At 36.4% G+C, this 23,168-nt stretch overlaps 1 protein-coding gene across 3 annotated transcripts in view; it reads left to right on the forward strand.

Annotated features, from left to right (window-relative positions):
• Positions 1-23,168, forward strand: part of gpr137c (G protein-coupled receptor 137c) — a 26,679-nt gene continuing 3,511 nt past the window's right edge. For 2 of the 3 annotated variants that reach the window (XR_014625769.1, XM_084393721.1), the window contains exons 1-6: positions 25-738; positions 14,270-14,319; positions 18,532-18,760; positions 18,981-19,130; positions 22,002-22,127; positions 22,367-22,491. Coding sequence is in view for 2 of the 3 variants with exons in the window: in XM_084393721.1 (XP_084249847.1) it covers positions 271-738; positions 14,270-14,319; positions 18,532-18,760; positions 18,981-19,130; positions 22,002-22,127; positions 22,367-22,491 (1,148 nt within the window). In the remaining variant the exon portion in view is untranslated. Of the gene's footprint in view, positions 739-14,269; positions 14,320-18,531; positions 18,761-18,980; positions 19,131-22,001; positions 22,128-22,366; positions 22,492-23,168 lie in introns of all 3 variants that reach the window. The other variant, XM_084393722.1, reaches the window with a different exon arrangement.

The raw sequence follows: 23,168 nt of genomic DNA on the forward strand, positions 1-23,168 counted from the left end.
AGCTGATCGCTTTTTTCTAGCTCTAGAGTTTGCTTTTCTTAGCTCGGAGGGAGCTGCTTTGCAGAGATTGGGGGACTCTGTCGTTTTTTTAAATAATTTGTTTTCCACATCTTGCTTTTGAACATCCAAGAATTTACGTTCAAGTTTATTCCGTGGGATAAGAACTCAGGGCAGCCTGTAGTTTTTCATTTTCAGCTCATATGTCATTTGTAATTAAGTTTGACGTTTTTAAATTGCTTATGATTTCTAAACGTCTGCACGAAAAGTTTCATGGAAAAGGAAAACGATAGAACGTTTTGGATAAGTCGGCGCGATAGCGAGCATCCAGGCGATATGTTGTTTTTACTAGAAAACCAGGTCAGTGTCAGTGTTTGGACGGACTCCTCCTCCTCCTCTTCATCATCCTCCTCCGCCGAGCTGATCCAGGCTGCGGTTCCCCCGTCCGTGGAGCTCGGTCTCACGGTTCTTTACACAGTTTTGTATTCGCTCCTGTTCGTGTTTGTTTACCTGCAGCTCTGGTTGATTCTGCGCTACGGATACAAGCGCTTCAGCTACCAGAGTGTTTTTCTCTTTCTCTGTTTGCTGTGGTCGGCTTTGAGGACGACACTCTTCTCTTTCTACTTTAAAAATGTTGTTCAAGCAAACCAGCTTCAGCCTTTGCCGTTCTGGCTCCTGTATTGTTTTCCAGTCTGCCTGCAGTTCTTCACATTGTGTCTGCTCAACCTTTATTTTGCTCAGGTAAGTCCTACTTTGCTGTTTCCCATTGAATTGAATTGAATTTGTTTTTGTTTTGCAATGTATTACACAACATCTAAATGCGTTTTTATGTGGGCTGATTATCTAATTAGCATATAAATCAATGTAATCTGTTATACAGAGATAAAATGAATCCTTTTGCATTCATGTTGAATGCAATTTCCATGCAACTCACATCTAAGTGGGTCCCTCCCACCAAATGTGTTTACTTCATCTGACTGACTTCATGCTGTTGCAATTGAAAGCATCATCATACTGTCATACAGGCATATTATGTTTTAAAAAAAAATTCAGAGACATTCATCATCATGTTCATGATACTGGGACAAGAGCGCAGCTGGAGGTCATCAGTTTCTGTTCAAGTCCCTCTGCTTGGCCACAACAGAGCAGTTCACAGGACGCTCTGAATGAGGTCTATTATTGCCACTTTTGGTCCATCCTTCCACCCTTTGTGAAGTCTTGGCCGTCTGTGAATGCATAACCTTATCATGCAGGGGGTGAAATATTGTTCATCTCCTCTCCGAAGCTTTGTGCACTGGAGGACAGAACATTACAGGTCCTTATTCTATGCTGGAAAAACAACTAAGTTCACACAAAAATTACACTAACACTATTCAGCACCAAAGCTGTTGTATTTAATTTATTCTGTACACCACAAAAAGAGAGGTTTAGAAGTGGGTCCACACTGCTCTTTTCCATACAGAGAAAGTGAATGGTGACTTAGGGTGGTCAACACACCATAAAAGATAATAGTAGTCAGTCAGTATGAGTACAGCGTGCTATATCCCAAGCCTTCTGATGCCATATGATGGATTTATGATAGAAACAGACCAAAATGGTTGAGCTCCTGTTGCTCAAACAGTACAACATGCCATTTGCAACGTCATGGGTTTGATTCCCAGTCTCCCAATGTAAGTTGCTTTCGATAAAAATGCGTAATATAAATACAAAATTTAAGTAGTTTTATGCTTAAAAATAACTCCTCCGATGTAGCTCTAAAATCTCATTTGCGATTTGAATATGGATTTGTTTTCAAAATCGGACGCGAGATGTCTCGATTTTCTTTTTATGAAAAAGAGAAGTGTCATCATTCTGCTAAACTTCTCCTTTTTGTCTCAAAAACAAAAGAAGATATTTTGAAGAATGTTGGAAACCAACAGAAGAAATAAACTCATGAGTAAATGATGACAATTTTTGGTTGAACTATCCCTTTAAATATCTCATGAAGCAGAGGAAAGTTTTTAATAAAGTACTGTTGCTCTGGAGGTCTTGTTTTCTCTTAAAAGATCAAGGCTGAAAAGATCCTTAATATGTTTGAGCATGTTATTAATACGCCCTTTGAAGGCATCAAATCACCCTCTAATTTATTTCATTTTTTTTTTGTCTGTGCAAGTCAAAAGACACAGAAACAACCCTGTTATGGTGAAATATTTTGCAAGTGCATATGAGGTTCATTATTATTCATGTCCCAAACTCAACAAATGTGTGCTTTGCCCTTTCCGTTCTGTCCGACATGACCCCGGCTGATATTAATCTAACCTTGCTTATATTGCATTTTATTTCACCCGTAGTCAGCACAAAGAGCTGTGGCACAATCAAACCTGACTGACGAGCGCTGCAGCCCTGTTAGATTTATTGACAGCTTTGTTTTATGCAACCACCATTTATGCATGTCTGCAGCCTTTCCCCTTACACCCACATTAAGTTGCAGAGGGTTGCTTGAGAGAGCTGGCCTTTGTGCGTATTACTCGGGAGCTATTTGAGATGTGGGCATCGTGCAGACACTGCCTGAACACTGCGAGTTGGCATTTGAAGGTGCGAGCCAATCAGAAGCACCTGCTGCAAAAGCATTACATCACCCTGCTCAGTACTGTGCTATTCCAGGCACAACAAAAGGGGTGTGCAGCATTCTGCTCTAAGAACAGCAAACGCACAGACAAAGACGGCAAGACTCCCAAATGTCAGCCAAAAACAAAAATCCCATCGGCGGGGTACTGTACCCCGCACGGGGTACGTATCCGAGTGGTTTGTTTGTGCGTGCTGTGCACGACACGCACGGTAATGACCTAATGACCACTATTAGTGGTCACTATAGTGCGATTGATGTTAGTTGCTGCAAAAACGGGTTAGCTGTATATACTATTGGAAGGTTACCTCATTCAATAACTGATTTGGAAGGGAAATGCAGTATTATACAGTATCTGTGCTGTTAAAAAAATAAAGTCATTTCATACGGTCACCGTGATTTTGCCAAGTAAGACATGTTCCTGGATCAACGTCTTTTGTTAATCCTGGAACGACATTCCTGTGTAAAAACATAGTCCTAACCATATCCCTGCCTCTACACCTTATAGGTACACTTGTGTACCTATAAGGGTGCATATTGGTACCTAAAAAGAACAAAAGTGTACCTTTTTAAAAAGGTATTGCCCTAGTGACAGCTTTTGTACCTTTTTTTTCCTGAGTGTAAAGCTAACCCTACTCATAACTTATCCCTAAAATCAGATGGAAATGAAAGGTGAATAAGAATGGTGTGGCCCCTAACCATGGCTGTAATCCTAAACTTGACAGAAACCGTAAACCTATCCCTCAAATCAAGGATGTTGTTCCAGGAACATGTTTTACTCTGTGAAATCACATTGACCCATTTGATGCACGTATTTGCAAACATATGTTTTTTCCCAAATGTGTGCTGGAACTCAAAATGTCGGTAGTTGTTTTTCACAGCCAGAATGCAGAGAACATGCTCACTCTTAAGGGGACTTAAAACTTGCAACACTGTAAATAATGCATGAAATCCTTTGCAAGTATTGTCATATTTCACAGTTTTCACTTCTGTTCTTCCTCTGTCATCCTGTTCCCTGAGGTGGTACCAAAGTGATGACCAATTCCTTTTTTTCAAATTACACTCTCAGCAACTCTCGTGCGTGGAGGAAACACATTAAAGGCCGTTGCTAACTGTTTACTTGAAGCAGAAACTCCCTTGTGAAAAGCATGTGTGATTTCTGCATGTAGGTGTGTGAGAGTAATGCATCACATGAGACCTCATCAGCAAAGCTCTGCAAAAGAGAAGAGATGGGCCCATTTTTCACCCTTGTATGTTTTTTGCTGTTGATGCAGTTGGTGGCACACTGTCGGTGGTTTTTGGTGCTGCCCGGGCCTTATTTTAAACATTATTTCACAAGAATGTTCCAGGTAAAGAAAAAGGAAAATTGACATCTGTGACATGCTTTCGATTACTTAAGGCAATCATTTTGACTTGTCCCTCGTTTTATAAAAATGGACCAAAAGTCCTGTTGAGGGTAATGCCCTTGAGAGACAATGAAAGTATATGGGCCAAGGTGTCCTGGAGGGTTTAAGAACAGAAATGTGCAGCTTGTAGTTTTGTTTAAGCACGTATCTTAATAGCACTTCTGAACGCTGATTTTTCTATATGCAGTCAGTCAAAAAAAAATTGTCTATGTAAGATTTTTTTTTAATGTTTTGAAAGCTTTTGGCTTTTGAAAGAAATGTTGTATGCTCACCAAGGCTGCTTTTATTAGATACAATATGTGTATACAGTGTTGGGAACGCACACACACACAAGGGTACAGTATATTTCAGTCACAACTAAAAACAAAAAAGTGTTATAAAACAGTGCAATGTGAAGTTTTGCATAAATTTGCTTATTTAATCCAATTTTCTCTATTATGCAATTCAGTTTTGAAAGAATGACATATCCTTGACGTTGCTAATGTCAGACCTTACTCAATATCTCATCTCTTGACCATAAAAGTTTGTTAAAGCATGACATTTCTTCACATCTATCACGTCAAACCACTCATTGACGGCCTGTTTCTGCAGCCGTATCATCATCCCGGAGAGTCTTATTAATTCAGTTTGCTAAGGAATCTTTATAATGGTCAGCCAAATGTTGGCATCGCCCCCGCTCAGCTCCATTACAGCTTACTGGAATGTTGTTTTCTTATTCCCCACACACCCTCTCAGCGTTTTTGTCCTTGTAAACCATCCCTAGATATGCAAGTTTGGTATAGATCATTATGATATTAGGCGGACTGCTGTTTACACTCCTCCAGTGCTTCTTTACTCACACTTGGGACTAAGTCACGTGATCGGGATTGGTAACTGAACCGTGCCACATTATTTGTCCAACAAACTTAAGCACCTGTTAGAGTTGTTCATTGGCTGGTCCTTATTGGAATGGATCACATTTTGCCCTTTGACAGCTGACTTGGAGAGGTTTATGCTGGAATTTGTTTTCCAGTAATGGTTTTAGCAGTTGTGCTGTTGTGTCAGGGGAGGTTTAGGATGGCTGTTGTTAATCTGTAACTAGGCCACAGTTTCTTTGGCAGGGTAGACCTGTCACCTGCTTGTCTTGTAAAGGGAGGATGTGGATAGTGAGGACAGTCCACAAGAGTGTTGAAGGAAAACAGTAATTTAATCCTCCTGCTCCCTAAATTAGCTGCTTGTTTGTTCCTGGAAAATACAGTTGTTGTTTCTCTACATAAGTGGGCTGAATTTGACTCTTATATGTCAGTATCTTAAAGGGGCCATGTCGTACGTTTTGCAGTGTTTTTCCCTGACGCCCACTAGTTAGCCAAGGTATCTTGTAACAAGTTAACTTCTTTTTGCATAAATATTCATGTACACTACCGTTCAAAAGTTTTGGGTTGGTACGTTTTTTTTTTTTTTTTTAAGAGAAGTCTCTTATGCCCACCAGTGCTGCATTTATTTGATAAAAAAATACAGTAATATTGTGCAATTTTATGAGGATTTAAACAAAAAGTTTTCTATTTTAATAAAAAAAATTTTTTTAAATCCTTCTTATATGCTGATTTGATGCTCAAGAAACATTTATGTTAAAAACAGTTCATATTTTTGTGAAAACTGTGATGCATTTAAAAAAAAAAATTGAATAGAAAGTTTTGATAAAGCATTTATTTAAAATAATAAAAAATGTATTATTTTATTTTTTATTTTACTTTGTTAAATAAGTCATTCATTTAATGCATCCTAACTGAAAAAGTATTAATAACAAAAAAAAACATGCTAACCCCAAACTTTTGAACGGTAGTTCAATCTTACATTTTGGGCAACATGGTCTGCTAAATGAATAAAATGTACATTTTAGGACTACATTAGCGTATTAAATAGCCTTAAAGCTATTCCAAGGCACAAAACTCCTTGTGGTGTTATAAATGGCTATTATCAAGTTATCCTGAAAGTTTTATTATACAGATTTTCGTGTGTGCCAAAGCTAGCGTGACATCACGTGAAAGCGTAGCCCATATGATTTCAGTTACCACAGCATGTTTATTCACACTTTTTGTCGATGCTTTTTCTGTGAAAGTGTGTGTTTGCTGGCTACAGATGTTATACAAGGGTTTGTGTTATGGACATGTAAAGTATGACTCACTTGGCATGGGCTTCAAACTCGCATAATTTCTGCTTCCCAAACACGCACTTTCCCGCTTGAACGGTCGCAAGCTAATCAGAATCAAATAGATAAGGGGGAATGATTGTCCCAAGAGTTGCCAAACGGGATTCTGTAAGACTAATAGAGTCTAAAGTAAAGCGTGTTTTTGTTTTATTCTCTGGGCTTAAGTGTAGTGGTCATACTGTTCAATAAGTCCAGTGGTTTTGTGCTGCTTTTATTGTGGAATTGGGTGTGTATTGGTAAAGCATGCATGTGCAGTCTGGAAATGAAGTTGGCGTGCCTTAACCTGAAAGCTGTTTGCACTCCTGTTGTCCTGGGTAGCCTGAAGTTTGACTGTCAGCGTAGTCTGGTCCCACTTAAAGGCTATCTGACGTTGAAAGTGACCAGCTATACAGTTCGCCTTTACAGGATGGGTAAATCTGAAGAAGAAAGAATGCATTGATTGACATAAAAAGTTGAATTTATCACAAAAAGTAATTATTACACAGAAATGTTAGGTTTTTATGCCATAGTTATGACTTAGTATCTTATAATTTAATCTTTTTATGTCATAATTTTATGTCATAATCATAATTATGACGTAGTATCTCATTTCAACTTATCTCTCCATGACTTTTGGAGAGTTTTGAATTGTGACACTTTTGACCTTTTATGTGATGATAATGATGTACCACAGCATAATTTGTTCCCATAGAAATTGGACATAACTCTGAGAGCAGAACATTTACTTGTTGCTAAATGTCTCAAATAAGGCTTTTGAATATCTTTACATTTTGATAATATGCTGATAGTTATTTTTCGGAAGCAGTCCTTGACTTGCAGCAGCTTAAAAACCTACTTTTTCCTGGCACGATCCTGAACTTATCCAGCTTGGCTCGGAAATTGTTGATACTGAATGGATTAGTTTGGTTGACTATTAACCATCCCAATGAGTCTTGCTGAGTGTGTAGGCCTATTTATTTATTTTGACCTGCTTTGACTTCACACAGGATACAGAACCTCCATCACTCTCGTGTGTTCAGTGAGAGCTCTACGTAGCAATCTTGTACAAAAACAAGTATTAAACAGATCAGAGGAGAGCGTTCCAGATTTGTTTCCCAGTGTAGGTAGATGAATCACTGGTTTTAAACTTCCTTGGGGCCCTCTTGACATGAGGCACTGAAGGGGAACGTGTGTGTTTGCAGGATTGTGTTCTGATTACCGAGGAGGAAAACAGGAAATGATGTGTTCAAACATGTAAACATGTCAGAAGTCATCAGTGTCCATTCAGATAAAAGCTTTCATTCTCTTTGGTGAACAGTTTTGTAGGGCTAATTTACATTAAATTATATATATATATATATATATATATATATATATATATATATATATATATATATATATATATATATATACACACACATTTATACTGTGTGTGTGTGTGTGTGTGTAGCTATCTATCTTTGAAATCAAAACCTGTATTTGTGTGCAATTTTTGGAGCAATGGACTCAAATAAACATCTAAATTAAATATAAAAATGTACAAAATTAAAAAAGGACATTAATATTCATAAAACAAGCTATTTTTCTTGCTAGGTTAATTTTATATTGGATAATACATTATACAAAGTGTACTGTATTCATGTCAAGAAAAGGTTGCTTAATTGTGGAATAAATCTTCTTGGTTTTAGTTCTCAAGCATCATGCGTAGCGATATCATTCCACACCATCAGTAAAAGAGGAAGAAGTCACGAAGTCTCATGACACCGAACCGCAGCATTATGCATTTTCAAAAGCATGACTCAGTGTGATGTGGAAGTCTTATTATGGTAAAAATACATTTAAGGAACTGAGACAAATGTCTGCATGCGGGTCACAGAAAGGGCTTAAATATCAGACCTCTGAGAAGACTGCTGCCTGCTTCCTTTTTTTACTTGTCCTTATGTGACTGGCTGAAAGTTGCTGCCGTATGTGTGTGTGCGCGTGCGCGTGTGCATGTGCTTATAGAAGTCATGAGTTCACATTTTATACCAAACAAAACATGTCTGTCTTAGCTCAGAATACAGGCCTATACTTATTTGTTTGCTCCCTTTTCTTTTTCACTTTTTTGTTGAACTTTATTTTAATTTTATTTAAATAAATAAATAATAGAAATCATTAAAAAATATTTTATATTGAACACTCTCAGGGAAAAATAAGTACAAAAGCTATCGCTGGGGCGGTACTCTTTCAAAAAGTAAATGTATGCTTTAAGTACACATGTAATTTTAGGTAGCCTACTAATATTCACCCTTAAGGGTTAAATAAGGTACAAAGGTGGTCCTTTTGAAAGGGTACTGCCCCAGTGACCGTTTAAAAAAAGATACTGAGAGTGAATACTGGCCCTACATGTTACCAGAATATCAAAGATCTCTTTTGACTTGGACCATTAAGTATGGGGCTAGGATTGAGATTTACAAATAAATGTAGAGATTCACAAAAATGTATCAAATTCACAAATAAATAGATTAACAATAAATGTAAAGAGTTTCTCAGACACACACAAAAAATCACAAATTAATAAAATTAGATTTGCAATTTTTTTTTTTTTATATCACAAATACAACTCTTGTTTATGGGCATTCATAAGGCCCATAAAATTGGTACAGTAAAAGATGTTTCAAATTTGGATTTCGTTAGACCATTAGACTGTGTATCAAGCCAAGCCACAGTATTATATTTTATGAGCCTTTCAGTGCTTTACATCTCTGTTATGACAACAACGCGTTATGGAAGAGTCACATTATTCAAGATGGAACAGAAAAGCATCAATAAGTAGCTGACTAATGAATAACTGGATTCAACCTCGTGATAAACATGTGAGTTTGTGTAATAGGTGAAATTACTGTCCTATACAACAGCCAGCAGCGCTTCCCACTTCTTCATTTAAACAGTTTTAATGACGCATATGAGCACATGACCTGCTCCATGGATCTAACGATTTATAGAGCATTATAAATAGTATTTTAAACATTAAATACTGTACATGTATTACGATTCCCTTTGTTTGTAGAGAAGATATTGGTGGGTTCTTTTTAAACGTGTGACAGGTTGTTGCATTCCAAAGAGATCATGCATTTAAAAGTGAAATACCCAGCAGACCAGGGACACTTGATCACATAAATAATATTGCATATGAATCAGACTTAATAATTTACTCTGTTACTGACAGCATCCAAAATAAATGCAAAGATACTGTTACATCACTGATGGTCATTTGGCCTCATATTTGGTATTATATATGATATTATGTCCTATATTATATTTTGTATATAATCCTGAGCTTATCCAGTTCACCAATGATGGAAATATAAAGAAGCCTTAAACTCCAATAATCTTCAGGAAACCACACAAAGAGACCACAGAATATAGTTCCTTTCAGGGGTGCAAAATGAATCTGTTCCTGTGAATCTGATTGTAAAGCAAATCGTGATTGGTTGTCGCGAGAACTTGCTGTGATTGGACAACGCAATGTGGCCGTTATCTGATTGGCTTGAGTAAAAGGTGGGTATAGAGTCCACTTATTCATGGATTTATCTGCACGACTTTGAAGTGTTTCAAAATCCACAAATGCTTGCAGGGATCCACAAATGCACAGAAAGCGTTTCACAAATGAATGCCAGGGAGAGTTGTGTTTTTGACATAAAACACATTTGTATTTTAACATTTTATTTAATCTATTTATTTGTGAATTTGATTCATTTCTGCGAATCTCTTTACATTATATTTGTGATTGTGAATCTTAATTTAAATTTTTTGGAATAATGAAACAGTTCTAACCCCATAATTAAGCAATTAACTGGCAACCATCCAGCAACCCCATAGCAGCACACTAACAACCACTTAGATCACCCTAGCAACTGCATTGCAATACTGGGGCATTGTGATTTATTACTTTTACACTGGACTTTCTTTCTGAGAATGTAAAAAATCTACTTTTTTCCTATGACTTGTACCTTTCTCCAATATAAAATCTGTTTGGAGGCAGTGCGGAGTGTGCTGACCTTGTTTTTGCATGTAAGACTGCTTTGGGGTGGGGAGCTGAGAGCAGAAAGATAGGAGCTTTTAATGCTGCCTTTTCTCTGTGAAAGCACTGCGCTCGGGGCAACACGGGTCCCTTGAGCCTATCGCTCTCTCGTGAGATGACGAAACATGAGGTGCAGTTTGTGTGTTTTATTTTTGCAAGTCTTTCTTCTATAACTCAGAATCATGCTGTGCTGTGGTGTCTCGGTGCAGTCTGCGGTGCGTCTGCTGTCAGGGAGACACATGAGGATGACACGCATCAACATGCACAATTCATACGCAACACAAGCATCGACCACTGCACCTTTTATCTCTTCTGATTTCCTTGTTGTATTAGTCATATTTTGCATTTTGAGCATTTTTTTTCTTTGAAGGTCAGTAAAAAATGTCAAATTCACCCTAAATTGTGACATTTTTCCACCCTCTTTGGCTGTTTTTGATACTGTATGTTTAAGATTTACACTAGCGTTCAAAGTTAAACAGCAAGGATGCATTAAATTGATAAAAAGTGACTGTAAAGACATTTAAAATGTTACAAAAGACTTCCATTTCAAATAAATACATTTTATATTCATTAAAGAATCCTGAAAAAAAATGAATAATGGTTTCCATAAAAATTTTAAGCAGCCCAACTGTTTTCAACATTGATAATAAGAAATACTTGAGCAGAAAAACGTCATATTATTATGATTTCTGAAGGATCATGTGACACTGAAGACGAGTAATGATGCTGAAATTTCAGCTTTGATCACAGGAATAAATAGCATTTTAAAATATATTGAAATGAATTAATATATTAATTAATTAATAGTTATTTAATTTGGAATTATATATTTTTTGATGATTATTTTCACTGTATTTTTGATCAAATCAAAATTTACCGTCCTGAAACTTTTAAACCTCTGCATCAGCATGTTTCACACAGGATAGTGGCTGAATACTAGATATAGATATCTAAAAGTGAATGGCCTTATGTTAATGTGCTTTATGGTTGTGATGACATAACCATGATTTCTGAATGACCCATTTTTGTAGCTAAATTATATAGGTGGAAGGGAGCGAGAGGGAGCTTTGCGATATGAACGATTTGCATGTCTGAATAGTACTTTTATTTTGAAAGAGTAGGGAAATCTTGCCCATTTTAATTTTACTTCCACTTAATAGGATATTTCTACATTTTAATTCAGTGGTAATGATTAAATATATGATTAATTTGAATTTTAATTTCATTTTAAACCTTCAAATACATTCTAAGTCATTGCAGATGCCCACTGCCCTTGTGCATATACAAACAACACAGCATCTGTTCTCCATTTGCTCATGTGCCGCCACTGATGGCTGTCAAACGCAGCCTGTCGGACCGGTGTCGTAGTCCAGTGAATGGAGGGCGTCTGCAATACCCTGGTGTGTTCAGCTGTTTTACACCCGAGTTCTCTTGATAGTCATGAGCAATGCTGCTTTGGTTACACAGTCGTCCTTTAAATAAATAAATAAATAAATTTGCTGTAAGTCTTGCTGGTTTGCCGTAAGACTTCTGGGATTTTACAGAGATCATTTGGCACTTGTCCTTCTCATTTTGGTCTCGGTCTGAGCTCATTTGGCACTTGCCATTCTCATTTTGGTCTACAATCTGAGAGTCCTTTGTTGCGTTTCATCAGTCATGTCTGAGAAGAGTGGAGTCAGGACTAGGATCCTACATATGTGTGATCAGGAATGTAGACATGACGTGTGAGTTTTCACTGTTGTTTCTTAAATGAAGGAACCTAGTAAATTCCCATTATCCCTTGCCTTATTGTCACTGTGTCCTGCCCAAGATCATTCCATGCATCGGTACTTATGTTTTGTGTCACAAATATTCAATTTTTATGACCCAATTGGAAGCATTTCTGTTGAAATGTTTTGTGAAAGTCTTTGTAATGATTTAAAGCAAACTGAAATTTGTAAATATGTTGAAAAGTTTAGAGTCACCATGAAATCAAAACAGACAATTCTAGCTATTTATGGAATATTGCAGTATTTATTATAAATGATTTATCTGTGCACATCATTATTCTTTTTTAATCCATGCGTGTAATTTTTTATCAAAATAACTTCCCCTCCATCACGCAGTGACATCTCTTGAGATAACAGCAATAGCAAACCACAATGACTTAAATGAAAAGATTATCGCAACTTTCTTTTCATTTTGACTTTAATGGGAAATTATATTTCACTAGAGCTGCACAAGAAGTCGTTAAAAGATCGCAATCTCGATTCAAACACCCGCGCGATCTTATTTCTAAATAACAACGATTCGACTAAACCTTTGACATGTACGATCACAGCGAACATTCAGATCTGTGTTGGACGCTGCTGCTGATCCAGAGAGAGCAGTTGTCATGTATAGGAATGGAAAAGCTTCCCAAACAGTCTTTTCAACCACACAGTATCACTATTTCTTTCTTAATAATTCAACTCATCACACAGACGTACCGGGATAAAAGCGTATAGTTATAGGCTATAGTTACATTCTTACACCAGTAGGTGGCAACAAGTGACTTAAAAATGTATTTGTCATTGAATCATTCAAGAGATTCATTCAAAACCATTGATTCATCCAAATATATTTTTAAATAGACTGCAGCAATTAACATTTTGTCAGAACCTCTTGTAAAAAAAATTATTTTATTTATTTATTTATTTTAAGTTGTCTGTTCAGAATTGTGGGAGAATCATGGTCTCTATTTAAACAAAAAATAATCGTGATTTCTCAATTCATCCAGAATCGTACAGCTCTATATTTAAATCTTTGGAGTGCCGACAAGCAGCAGTAGTTTAGTCAACTAGTCGACTACATGGTTGTTTTTGGATAGTGTCATGAGTTGTCATAACAGGGAAACATTGCTTTTTCACTTTCTAAATGTTCTTTAGAGTTGATTATAATCAATAAAGGGATTTTAATAATGGATCCTTTTTCATCTCATTTGAAATCTAACCTTCACATGAAACCCAGACCTTTTCAATGTGCAGGTGCAGAAAGCAACTGGTGAGCTAATTTCCTTTTCCTGTTCCAGCTGCCGTCTACTGTTGTGGTTTCTAATGTACAGAATTTAATATGACAAAGCTTAAAGAAAGCCTTCAATGGCCAATCATTACTTTGAAGTATGCAGACATGCGTGTGCTCAACCTCATACACTATCGGTCAAAGTTTGGGGTCGGTAATTATTTAAATGTTTTTGAATGAAGACTCTTACTCAACAAGGCTGCATTTATTTGATCAAAAGTAAAACAGTAGTATTGTGAAATACTATTACAATTTATTCCTGTGATGCAAAGCTGAATTTTTTAGCAGCCATTTCTTCAGTCTTCAGTGTCACATGAAAACTAGTGATTTAATTGTTTCAGGATTCTCTGATGAATAAGAACAGGCAGCCATTTTAAATTTTATAACATTGTAAATGTGTTCACTGTCACTTTCGATTAATTTAATGCATCTTTGCTGAATAAAAGTATTAAGTTCCTTTCTTTCTTTCTTTTTTTTTTTTTTACTTACTGACCCCTATCTTTTTAACTGTAGTGTATATGGTGCTACAATACATCACTTGCTAAAACATCACTTGCTAATGGCCTTCATGTAGTTCACATTTTGTGTGAAATACTTGAAGGCCAAGTCAGAGTGAAAACTGTCCGTGAACACTTATCAGTGAAGGTTGTGCAAGCCTAGTTTTGCTTGCCTTGGGTTGACATTAGAGTTAAGAGTTGCAAAGACCTTAGATAAAACCAATAACTTTCAGTGGTTTACTAAAGCAAATATAAGGGTGGCCAGGATGCATCTCATTCTCTGAGATGCATCCTGGCCACCCTTATATTTGCTTTAGTACAAGCTAGTCATCACTTGGCCTGTGAGCAGGCTTGGAAGTACAGATAGCAGAAGTTTCTTGGTGAAAGCAAGTTTTGTACTGATAAAACCTCTCCTCAAATAACCAAAGATGTAAGCTAGAGTTTGTCCTGGTCATGTTTGTAAGTAATAAAATCTTACTATGTCCTCTTCCACAGGTGATTTTCAAAGCCAAAGCGAAGTATTCCCCAGAACTCAACAAGTACAAGTAAGAGACTTTCTTTCTTAGCTGTAAGTGCTGTGAATGAATTGGTTGCTTAGTGAGAAAGCACCCGTATGAACAATATGCTCTTTCTTTACATTTTCAAGTGCTTGTCACCCCTGAAATCTTGCACAACTTTCACTCAGGTTTTTTGTTATTGTTATAGAGTGCTGTTTAGGATAGAGCGGTTTAGGAATTGCGTATATTTCTAGGCCAACCCGGAAGTTAGCGTCACTCTGGTTGCCTCGACAAAAACCCAATAGGATTTTTCCATTGGCTTTTGGATTATTGCAAAAATAAGCTCTGTGACTAACAAAAGTTGATGGGCCAGATTTACTCACAGGTTGCGCCAGCGCAAACCATCTTTTGGCGTTAAAAAAGTACCGGCAGGATTTACTGAAGACGCGGAGTGAAAAATTTGCGCTGAAAAGGCGTGAACAGGGTTATTTTTGCGGCTGACCTTATTGCATATTATGCATTTGTAAGTTGTGTTTCAAAATTTAAGTTGATATCTCAAAATTTTTGTTTTGGTGCAGTACCAAACTTTTTCACTAGGTGACAACCAGACTCCATTACTGCCCATATAAAGGCGCCTCCATTTCCATATGTGGTTTGAGTGATCTGAACCATTATTTCCACAATTTTCATACAATTTATGAAGTAGACATTCTATTCAGAAGTAATATGGGAAGTTTGGCAGATTTTTATATGAATTCAACCTCTAAGAAACACATAAAAAGAACACATGTGCGCTATAGCTCGCTGCCACATCACAAATGGTGAATCTATTATTTTTTTTCTTTATATTTAAAACATTTTCAGACCATTTTTTCTAAAATAATTGAATGGATGCTATCTTTTGAACTCTTGGCATGAAAACAAACTGAGGTTTCTACCATTCTTTCATGATTTTTATGTTCATTGCTATTTCAAAATAAAGGTCTGAACACGCCTTAGGAATATGAAAATATTCTTGTTGCAAATTGATAAATTACGGCTCCTCTGTAATTTATTTTGAAAATCAGTCACCCAAATATGAAAACTAGAGATTGTAAGCTTTCAAATGATATATAGTTTGTCAAGATTAGTTTAGGTTTAGTATAGAATATTGTTTTAAAGCAGCACTCAGTAGCTTCGGGATTTCTTCGCTGTATTCTCGCTTTTTGCTCGCAGGTTTCTCTCTAGAGCTCCCCCCACAGCTTCGGAATAGATATTTGACAACACTGTTGTAAAAACTCTTTGGTGATTCTCAGACACCAGAGGCTAGTAGATCAACGACATCAAAGCAGATGGGACATTCTTTAAAATGTCTTCTTCCTTCGGGTTCGGACAGCGTGAGGGAGCGCAATAATGACAGTATTTGAGCAGATTTCTTTTGGCCGTAAAGCAATTGTTTACATCGCGAGACCTGATATCACGCGATACTTCCTGCCGCGGCGGCCGGCGGCCCGCCGTCTCAAAGTTGCAAGTGCAAATTTTCCGCTCACGTGCACCAGGGGGGTGCGAAACGACCACCATTCAACCCGAAATAAGTAATATAACCATTCCAATGACTCCGAAGCTGTTCAGTTAAGGTAAAAAAGTTACTTAGTTCACCTTTAAATATGTAATGGATTTGGGCCCACCGGTGGGCCAGTGACACTTAACAGGTTAAATGAATCACACAAGGCGGTTTACTAAGGTTTGCGCTAGTCAGTTTACTGGTATTTGCGCCATTATTTAACGCTCAAAAAAAGCATGTCTTAAACCAGACTCTAATTGACGCTGCTCTTGGTAGATTGTGTTGGTCATTATGGAAATGATCTGACTGCGTCTGTGTTCTTTAATTTGCGCGTCGTCAGTAGATCACGCGGAGAACTTTCCACTCCCATCGGCGCTATTTTGGAATTGCGCTTCCACGCTAATTTGCCCTGTTTAGTAAATCTGGCCCTATGATTCTTATTTATTTTATTCATCATGATAATCTTCACAAATTAACACCACTTTTATGAATTTTGAAGCCTAAATATAATCTGCCAAAGTCAAAAGCTAAAGGTAGGCTATAAACGAACTACACCGCGGTCGCTCGACTTCAGCGACATCACGATCATTAAGCCTTTGACAACTCTTTTAGTCTTTGTTTAAAAACATTTTCCCTGAAAGTTTAAATTAGAATTGTTTGCAAGAGTGTGATTATAAACCTTATAAAAGTCAAAGTAGATGAATTTACCTGTTCGGCTGATGTTGTTTAATGTCCCTGACAACCTCTGTAGCCACAATGTTAGCAGCAACAAGTGAAAGCTTTAAAAAAAAAAAAACCCCAAGTATGTATTACTGATGCATTTTATGTCGTAGAATAAAACATCTTGAACTTGTGATAACCAGAGACCTTATTTCAGGCATTTAGCCAAAAACCCATTCAAAAAATGGAATGGAGATTATGGAACCAGACTTGCTAAAATGATAACTCGTTTCCGGGTTTTGGCCTACAAAAATGTCATCCCTGCACCACTCTATTGGCATACTGTTGTCTATACACTACATTAATCTAAAGAGATAGTTAAAAAAAAAAAAAAAAAAAATCATTTACTCAGCCATTTCAAATATGTATGATTTCTTCTGTGGAACATTAGCAGAATGTGTTCATATTTCCATACAATGAAGGAATACTGAGCCTGTCAAGCTTCAAATACCAATGCACCATGAAAGTTATAGCCGAAATTTGAGTCACTGATCACAAAAAAAAAATGTTGTATAAATGTCGTTACATAACATGAATTAACAGTGAGCAATACTTACTAATGTAAAATACATTATCGGTTTACATTAGTTAATGCACTGTGAATTAACATGAACATTAACAGGTTAGTAATAGATGTAAAAATATATATTAACATCTGTTAAAGGTATAGTGGAGGATTTTCTTTTTCCGGGTGGATCATCAAGACTATTGGTCCTCCTAAGTGTCAATCATTCTGGAGATATGTTTACGTAAGGCCGTCGTACGTGCTCGTGCACACGATTCACACGATGGCGTGCGCTCAAAACACAGGTTGGGCTTCCCACTGATGCCTCAGTCGCGAAGTTTCTACTTGACAGGTAAAGTTTGGCATGCTATTTGGAGAAATCCATTTAAAATCACTGCTAGTAAAAGTTAATGTAAGCTATGATTAGCTCGTGCATGCTCTCTCGTGCACACGTTTAATAGGCGTTCCCTTTCGGGAGCAGGTAGAGTGTTGAGCATGTGCATTTTTTCAAAAAGTGGAGAGGGCGGTTCTTTTCTAAAATTCGGGAAAATCCTCCGCTATACCTTTAATGTTAACAAATGAGACATTTGTAAAAGTGTTGCCTAAATGTTTTTACTGTCACTTTTAATTTCAACAAACAGGTTAATGGTGAAGGTTTTCTTTTATTTACACTGATTCTAATTATAATGGCTTCAGATGTTTTGGAATAAAGCAAAGAATAAAATATTTTATGGTAATTTTTTTTTTCTGACAGCCCCACTACTTATTTACTCATCTTCCACACAAGAAAAGAAATCACACAGCTTTGGAACAACATAAGAGTGAACATTTTATTCTTTTGGGGTGAAATTAGAAGGATTTAGAAGCCTTTTTTCTTTGGTTGAAAATATCAAAAGACTTTAAAGAAGTTTGAGCCAACTTTAAACAGACTTTCGTTTTTTCTTTTTTTTTTCTTTTGGAGCATTAATCTGATCTGTACAAATGGGGCTTTGATCAGGTGATTCGAGTCTGATGCTGAGTGAAAAGCTTGGAGATCAAATCCTCCCACCTTGTCCCGTCCCAGAGGCATGTGGTGGAGGAGAGGACTGACACATGACCCAGACTGAGCTAAGCAACGGCTTGACTGCGCTCGTCTCTTTAACGTCTTTGAGCTTTCACCTTGTATTGATTTTTTTTCAATATGCTGTATTTTTGAGAGAATCGAAAAATATTGAGCATGAAGAATGATAGGATGGGGCTTGATTTGATTCCACATAAGAGGGTGAATTGAATTATTAATAATGTAATTTTTCCATGTAACCAAAAAAAAAAAAAAAAAGAAAGAAATACATTCTTAAGAATAAAGTGCACTGATGAATCGCGTCCAATGCGTGTAGGGATGTTTAGTCGGGTTAAAATGAAATCATTTAAATCTAATAATAAAATGTAGATATTAAGGTTGTTCAAGACATGTTTCTTTCTGTAAAATATTTTTTTCCTCCACTCTCAATAGGGTGCCCCTGTGTCTAGGGTTTCTGCTGGCCGGTGTTTTTTTCTTGGTGGTGAACATGACGTGTGCCATGCTGGTTCAGGGTGATGCAGCTGAGAGTCAGGTGAAGGATGCCGTTCTGGCACGGGTGCTGGTTAACGACAGCCTCTTCGTTCTCTGTGCGATCTCACTCGCCATATGCATCTTCAAGATCGCTAAAATGTCTTCTGCAAATGTCTACCTGGAATCAAAGGTAAGTGAACAAGGGATGCTGTTTGGATTTTGAGATTTATATTAAGTATGTTTTTGTATTTGGATAATGGCTTGCTTCATACTTAAAACATGTTGGATCAGGAACAACAGTGCAGTGTTTTCAGTATGACAGTGCAATAACAGCTGATCTCTTACGAAGGGTGTGGAAAAAGTAATTACTGTTCTGTCTAAATGCGGTGATCTTTGTGATTGTCATTTAGGGGACATCAGTATGCCAGGCCACAGCCATCGGGGCAGCAGTTATACTCCTCTACACTTCCAGAGCCTGTTATAACCTGGTTGTGGTGGCTCTTTCTCCTGAAGATCGGCCCAGCCCATTCAATTACGGCTGGTACAATGTATCTGACCAGGTACATTCAACATAACTTTATATATTATTATTGTTAATTCCAAGGGTCAGAATGAGGGGGAAATAAACTTAATTATGACTGTTAAAGCTTAAAAATGAATGAAATTCCATTACAGATAGATAGATAGACAGACAGACAGACAGACAGACAGACAGACAGACAGATAGACAGATAGACAGATAGATAGATAGATAGATAGATAGATAGATAGATAGATAGATACAGTAGACAGATAGATAGACAGATAGATAGACAGATAGATAGACAGATAGATAGACAGATAGATAGATAGATAGATAGATAGATAGATAGATAGATAGATAGATAGATAGTCTTACTGTCTGTGGGTCTTGAGGCAGTATGACAGAACCGCTCTATTATGATTACTGATAACCATGCAGATTCTTCACAGTATCAGATTCATACAAAGAACAGCTGTAAAATAAATACTCTGCAAGTGACATGCAATTTTATGTTATAAACGGATGGTGATACAGAGGCCAACATATCTTTAGTGTATCTTTATTGAAAAAAATAATAAAAACAATGTATGATATGAACCCTTTAACAGTTATAAACTAAAGAATGCAAATTGTGCCTCTACACTTATACACTGCTGGTCAAATGTTTGTACTGGGGTCAGTACGTTTTTTTTAGGAAATGAATACTTCTATTCAGCAAGGATGCATTAAATTGATCAAAAGTGACAGTAAAGACATTTATATTGTTAGAAAAGATTTATATTTTTAAAAAATGCTGTTATTTTTAACTTTCTAATCATCTAAGAATCAAAAAATATATATGTTTCCACAAAAATATTAAGCAGCACAACTCTGATAATAATAAGAAATGTTTCTTGATCAGCAAATCATCGTATTAGAATGATTTCTGAAGGATCATGTGACACTGAAGGAATAAATTACATTTTAAAATGCATTAAAATAGAAAACATCTCTTTTAAATTGTAATAATATTTCACAAAATTACTGTTTTTACTAATAAATCCACTCAAGTTGGTGAGCGTAAAAGATTCTTTCAAAAACATAAAAAAATCCTTACCGACCCCAAACTTTTGATCGGAAGTGTATGAAGAAAGCATAACACTGATAAACCCTCATTGAACTTTAACTGTCCCAGATAAACAAGTCTCAGAGAGCTCACTGCTGCTAGTGTGGCACAGCTGTTTGAGTTAATAATCAATGTTCTTTTCACCTTAATATGAGATTTATGAAGTTATAATGCATTTATGTGTGTCATAGTTGCTAATTCTTTTGTGCCCTGATTTAGTACTGTATCCTTCAAGGGTTCGAGTCATTCTGTTGTGCGTGTGGTAGATTTGAAGTATTTTGGAGTATAATACATGCTTAGTAATGAATTGGAGATTATACTTTTTGTTGCATATTTACAAATGCAGTTTTGGTGTTTTATAAAAAGAGATGTTGTCTTCATTCATTCAAAATAAAGTAATTCGACATGGATTATGCTTCTTTGCGCACTGCAGAAACAATCCATTTGAGGGGATTTAGACGGATATGGGCTCTGTGGGGGAAAGGTCTTTGTTTTGCTATAAATAGCCCGGGCAAGGCTGCTGTGCAGAAAGGACTGCTGCCTGGTGGTGACCTAGTTTGGGTTCACCTCTGAGACGGGCCGACAGGAGGCCGAGGTTCCCCTTCTCTGACTCAGCTGCATATGTTTGGGTGGCTGTCTGCTTGCTTATTCTTCATAAAGCCACTTTGTCTGTCCCATGCAAAGCTGTTGTCAGGATTTATTTTTCACTGTTTTGATGCTAGGCATCTAATTCTGGGATTGTATACATCCTGCTTTGTCCTGTGTTGTCTTTTTGCAGATATTTGTGTCCATGATGTTTGTGTTTTTTTTTTTTTTTTTTTTGTGTAGGCCACTAGCTGTGCCGTGTTGTTGTCATTTTTAATGGTTGTGGAGTATGTGCATGGACACTCTCTTCTAGGTTGGCATGCTTTTAGTGGAAAACCAGACTGCGATTTTTCTGATAAAAATTACGATTCAGATTTAAAATGCTGTGCTTGTTTGACGGGCTGCACAGTATGGCCAAAAATTTTGAATATTATTATTATTTTATAATCATAAAGCTGCAAAATAATGATTATTTTTTATGATTGTTAGTATTACTAAATAAAAATATTAAACAAAACATGAAATATTGCTATCATTATATTTCACTGTAAAATAAAACTCAAGTATTTAAGAAAAATGTAATAATGCTAATAATTTATTTTAAGTACAAATGTATGGCTTTCTTAATTTCTACGTTTTCAAACAACATTGAGCTTTTATTTTGACGCAAAACCACAGGAAGCCTTTAAAGCTTCTTTTTTGTTGATGCTTGTCATTACTAGTTTGGGAAGATGGTTGGTGCATGTTGCGTTCCCAAATGTACATTATAATTTGATCAGTACTGATTCATAACTGGTTAGCTAGAACAAGACAACACATCTTGATAATGTTGTTTTTGTAAAATTAAAAATACATAATTAAAAAAAAAACTTGGTATAAGTCAGATTGCTTAGAAACACAATAGCACATACATATTTTTTATTTTATTTTGTATATATTTCTTTTAGTTTTAGTCATTTTTGAAATGCAGCTTAAACTTATTTTATTTAAGTTAGTTGCCAAGCCAAAAAAAAAAAAAAAAAAAATTAATTTAGGAATTTTTCCATCTTATATTTTATTTTATTTCTTAATTCCAGTGTAGGAAAACTTTTAATTTTAGCTAGCAATAACAACCCCAGTGTCCACTCTGACTAAGGTCTATTGGCCTTTACAGTGCATCAATACATCAATATGGTTCTCAGTGTTTAAATTTGTCTTGCATTGTGTTTGTGTCTCCAGGCGGATGCAGAGAAGATCAATGGGGAAGCCTATGTGGTCTTTGGGATCATCCTGTTCTTCTGGGAGTTGCTGCCCACCAGTCTGATGGTGTTGTTCTTCAGAGTGCAGCGGCCCAATCAGAACCTGGTGAAAGTCTAATCCTGTCTCACTTCTAAATCCGTCTGTCAATATCACAGCTGGACACTTACTCAATGACGAGAGCCTGAGATTGGCTTTTTAAGCCCCAATGGAGAGCTGTTTTCCTGTCAGATAGAATGAATTACTCATACGTCTGCCCCACTGAAAACAACATCACATGCTGCATTGCTGCTGTGTTGGGCCAATCATATGGTTTTATTTATATTTTGTATACATTGTTTCCGCAGACACCGGGCGGCATGATCAACAGTCACAGCTTTAGTTCCAGGGCGTATTTCTTTGACAACCCACGGCGCTATGATAGTGACGATGATCTGTCTAGAAACACAACTTCCCGAGGAGAGAGATGCAGGTGTGTTTAGTCAAATTTTATCTTTTAAAAAGATAGGAGTGTTATAGTTACTTGCAGTTAAGAATTATAACGTTATTAAAGGAAGGTTCATCTAAAAATGATTTACACAGTACAGGAGCCATCGGCCCCCTTTTTTTTTTTTACTCAATAAACACTAAAGTTTATTTCTCAATAAACATTGTTGTTCAGAAGTGCTTCACTAAGTGCATTGTAAGTGTCTTGTATATAACAAATGGTCAGTAAGATAGATTAATGCAAGTCTCACAGACCTAAAGCGTTTAAAGTTTGGGGTTGGTTTTAAATTATTTATTTTTTTTATACACCAAGGCTGCATTTATTTGATCAAAAATGCAGTAACATAGTTATATTGTGAAATATTACAATTTAAAATAACTGTTTTGTACAGTGTTAATATATTTTAAAATGTAATTTATTCCTGTGATGGCAAAGCTTGGTTAGCAACAATTACAGTGTCAAATATGCCAATTTGGTGCTCAAGAAATATTTATTATTATTATCAGTTGAAAACAGTTGTGCTGCTTAATATTATTTGTGGAAACCATGATGCATTGTTTCCCAGATTCTTTGATTTAATAGAAAGAACAGTATTTATTTAATATAACTTTACTGTCACTTTTGATCAATTTAATGCCTCCTTGCTAAATAAAAGTGTTAAT

The sequence above is a fragment of the Rutilus rutilus genome (assembly GCF_951802725.1).
Source record: "Rutilus rutilus genome assembly, chromosome: 21".
Classification (NCBI taxonomy): domain Eukaryota; kingdom Metazoa; phylum Chordata; class Actinopteri; order Cypriniformes; family Leuciscidae; genus Rutilus; species Rutilus rutilus.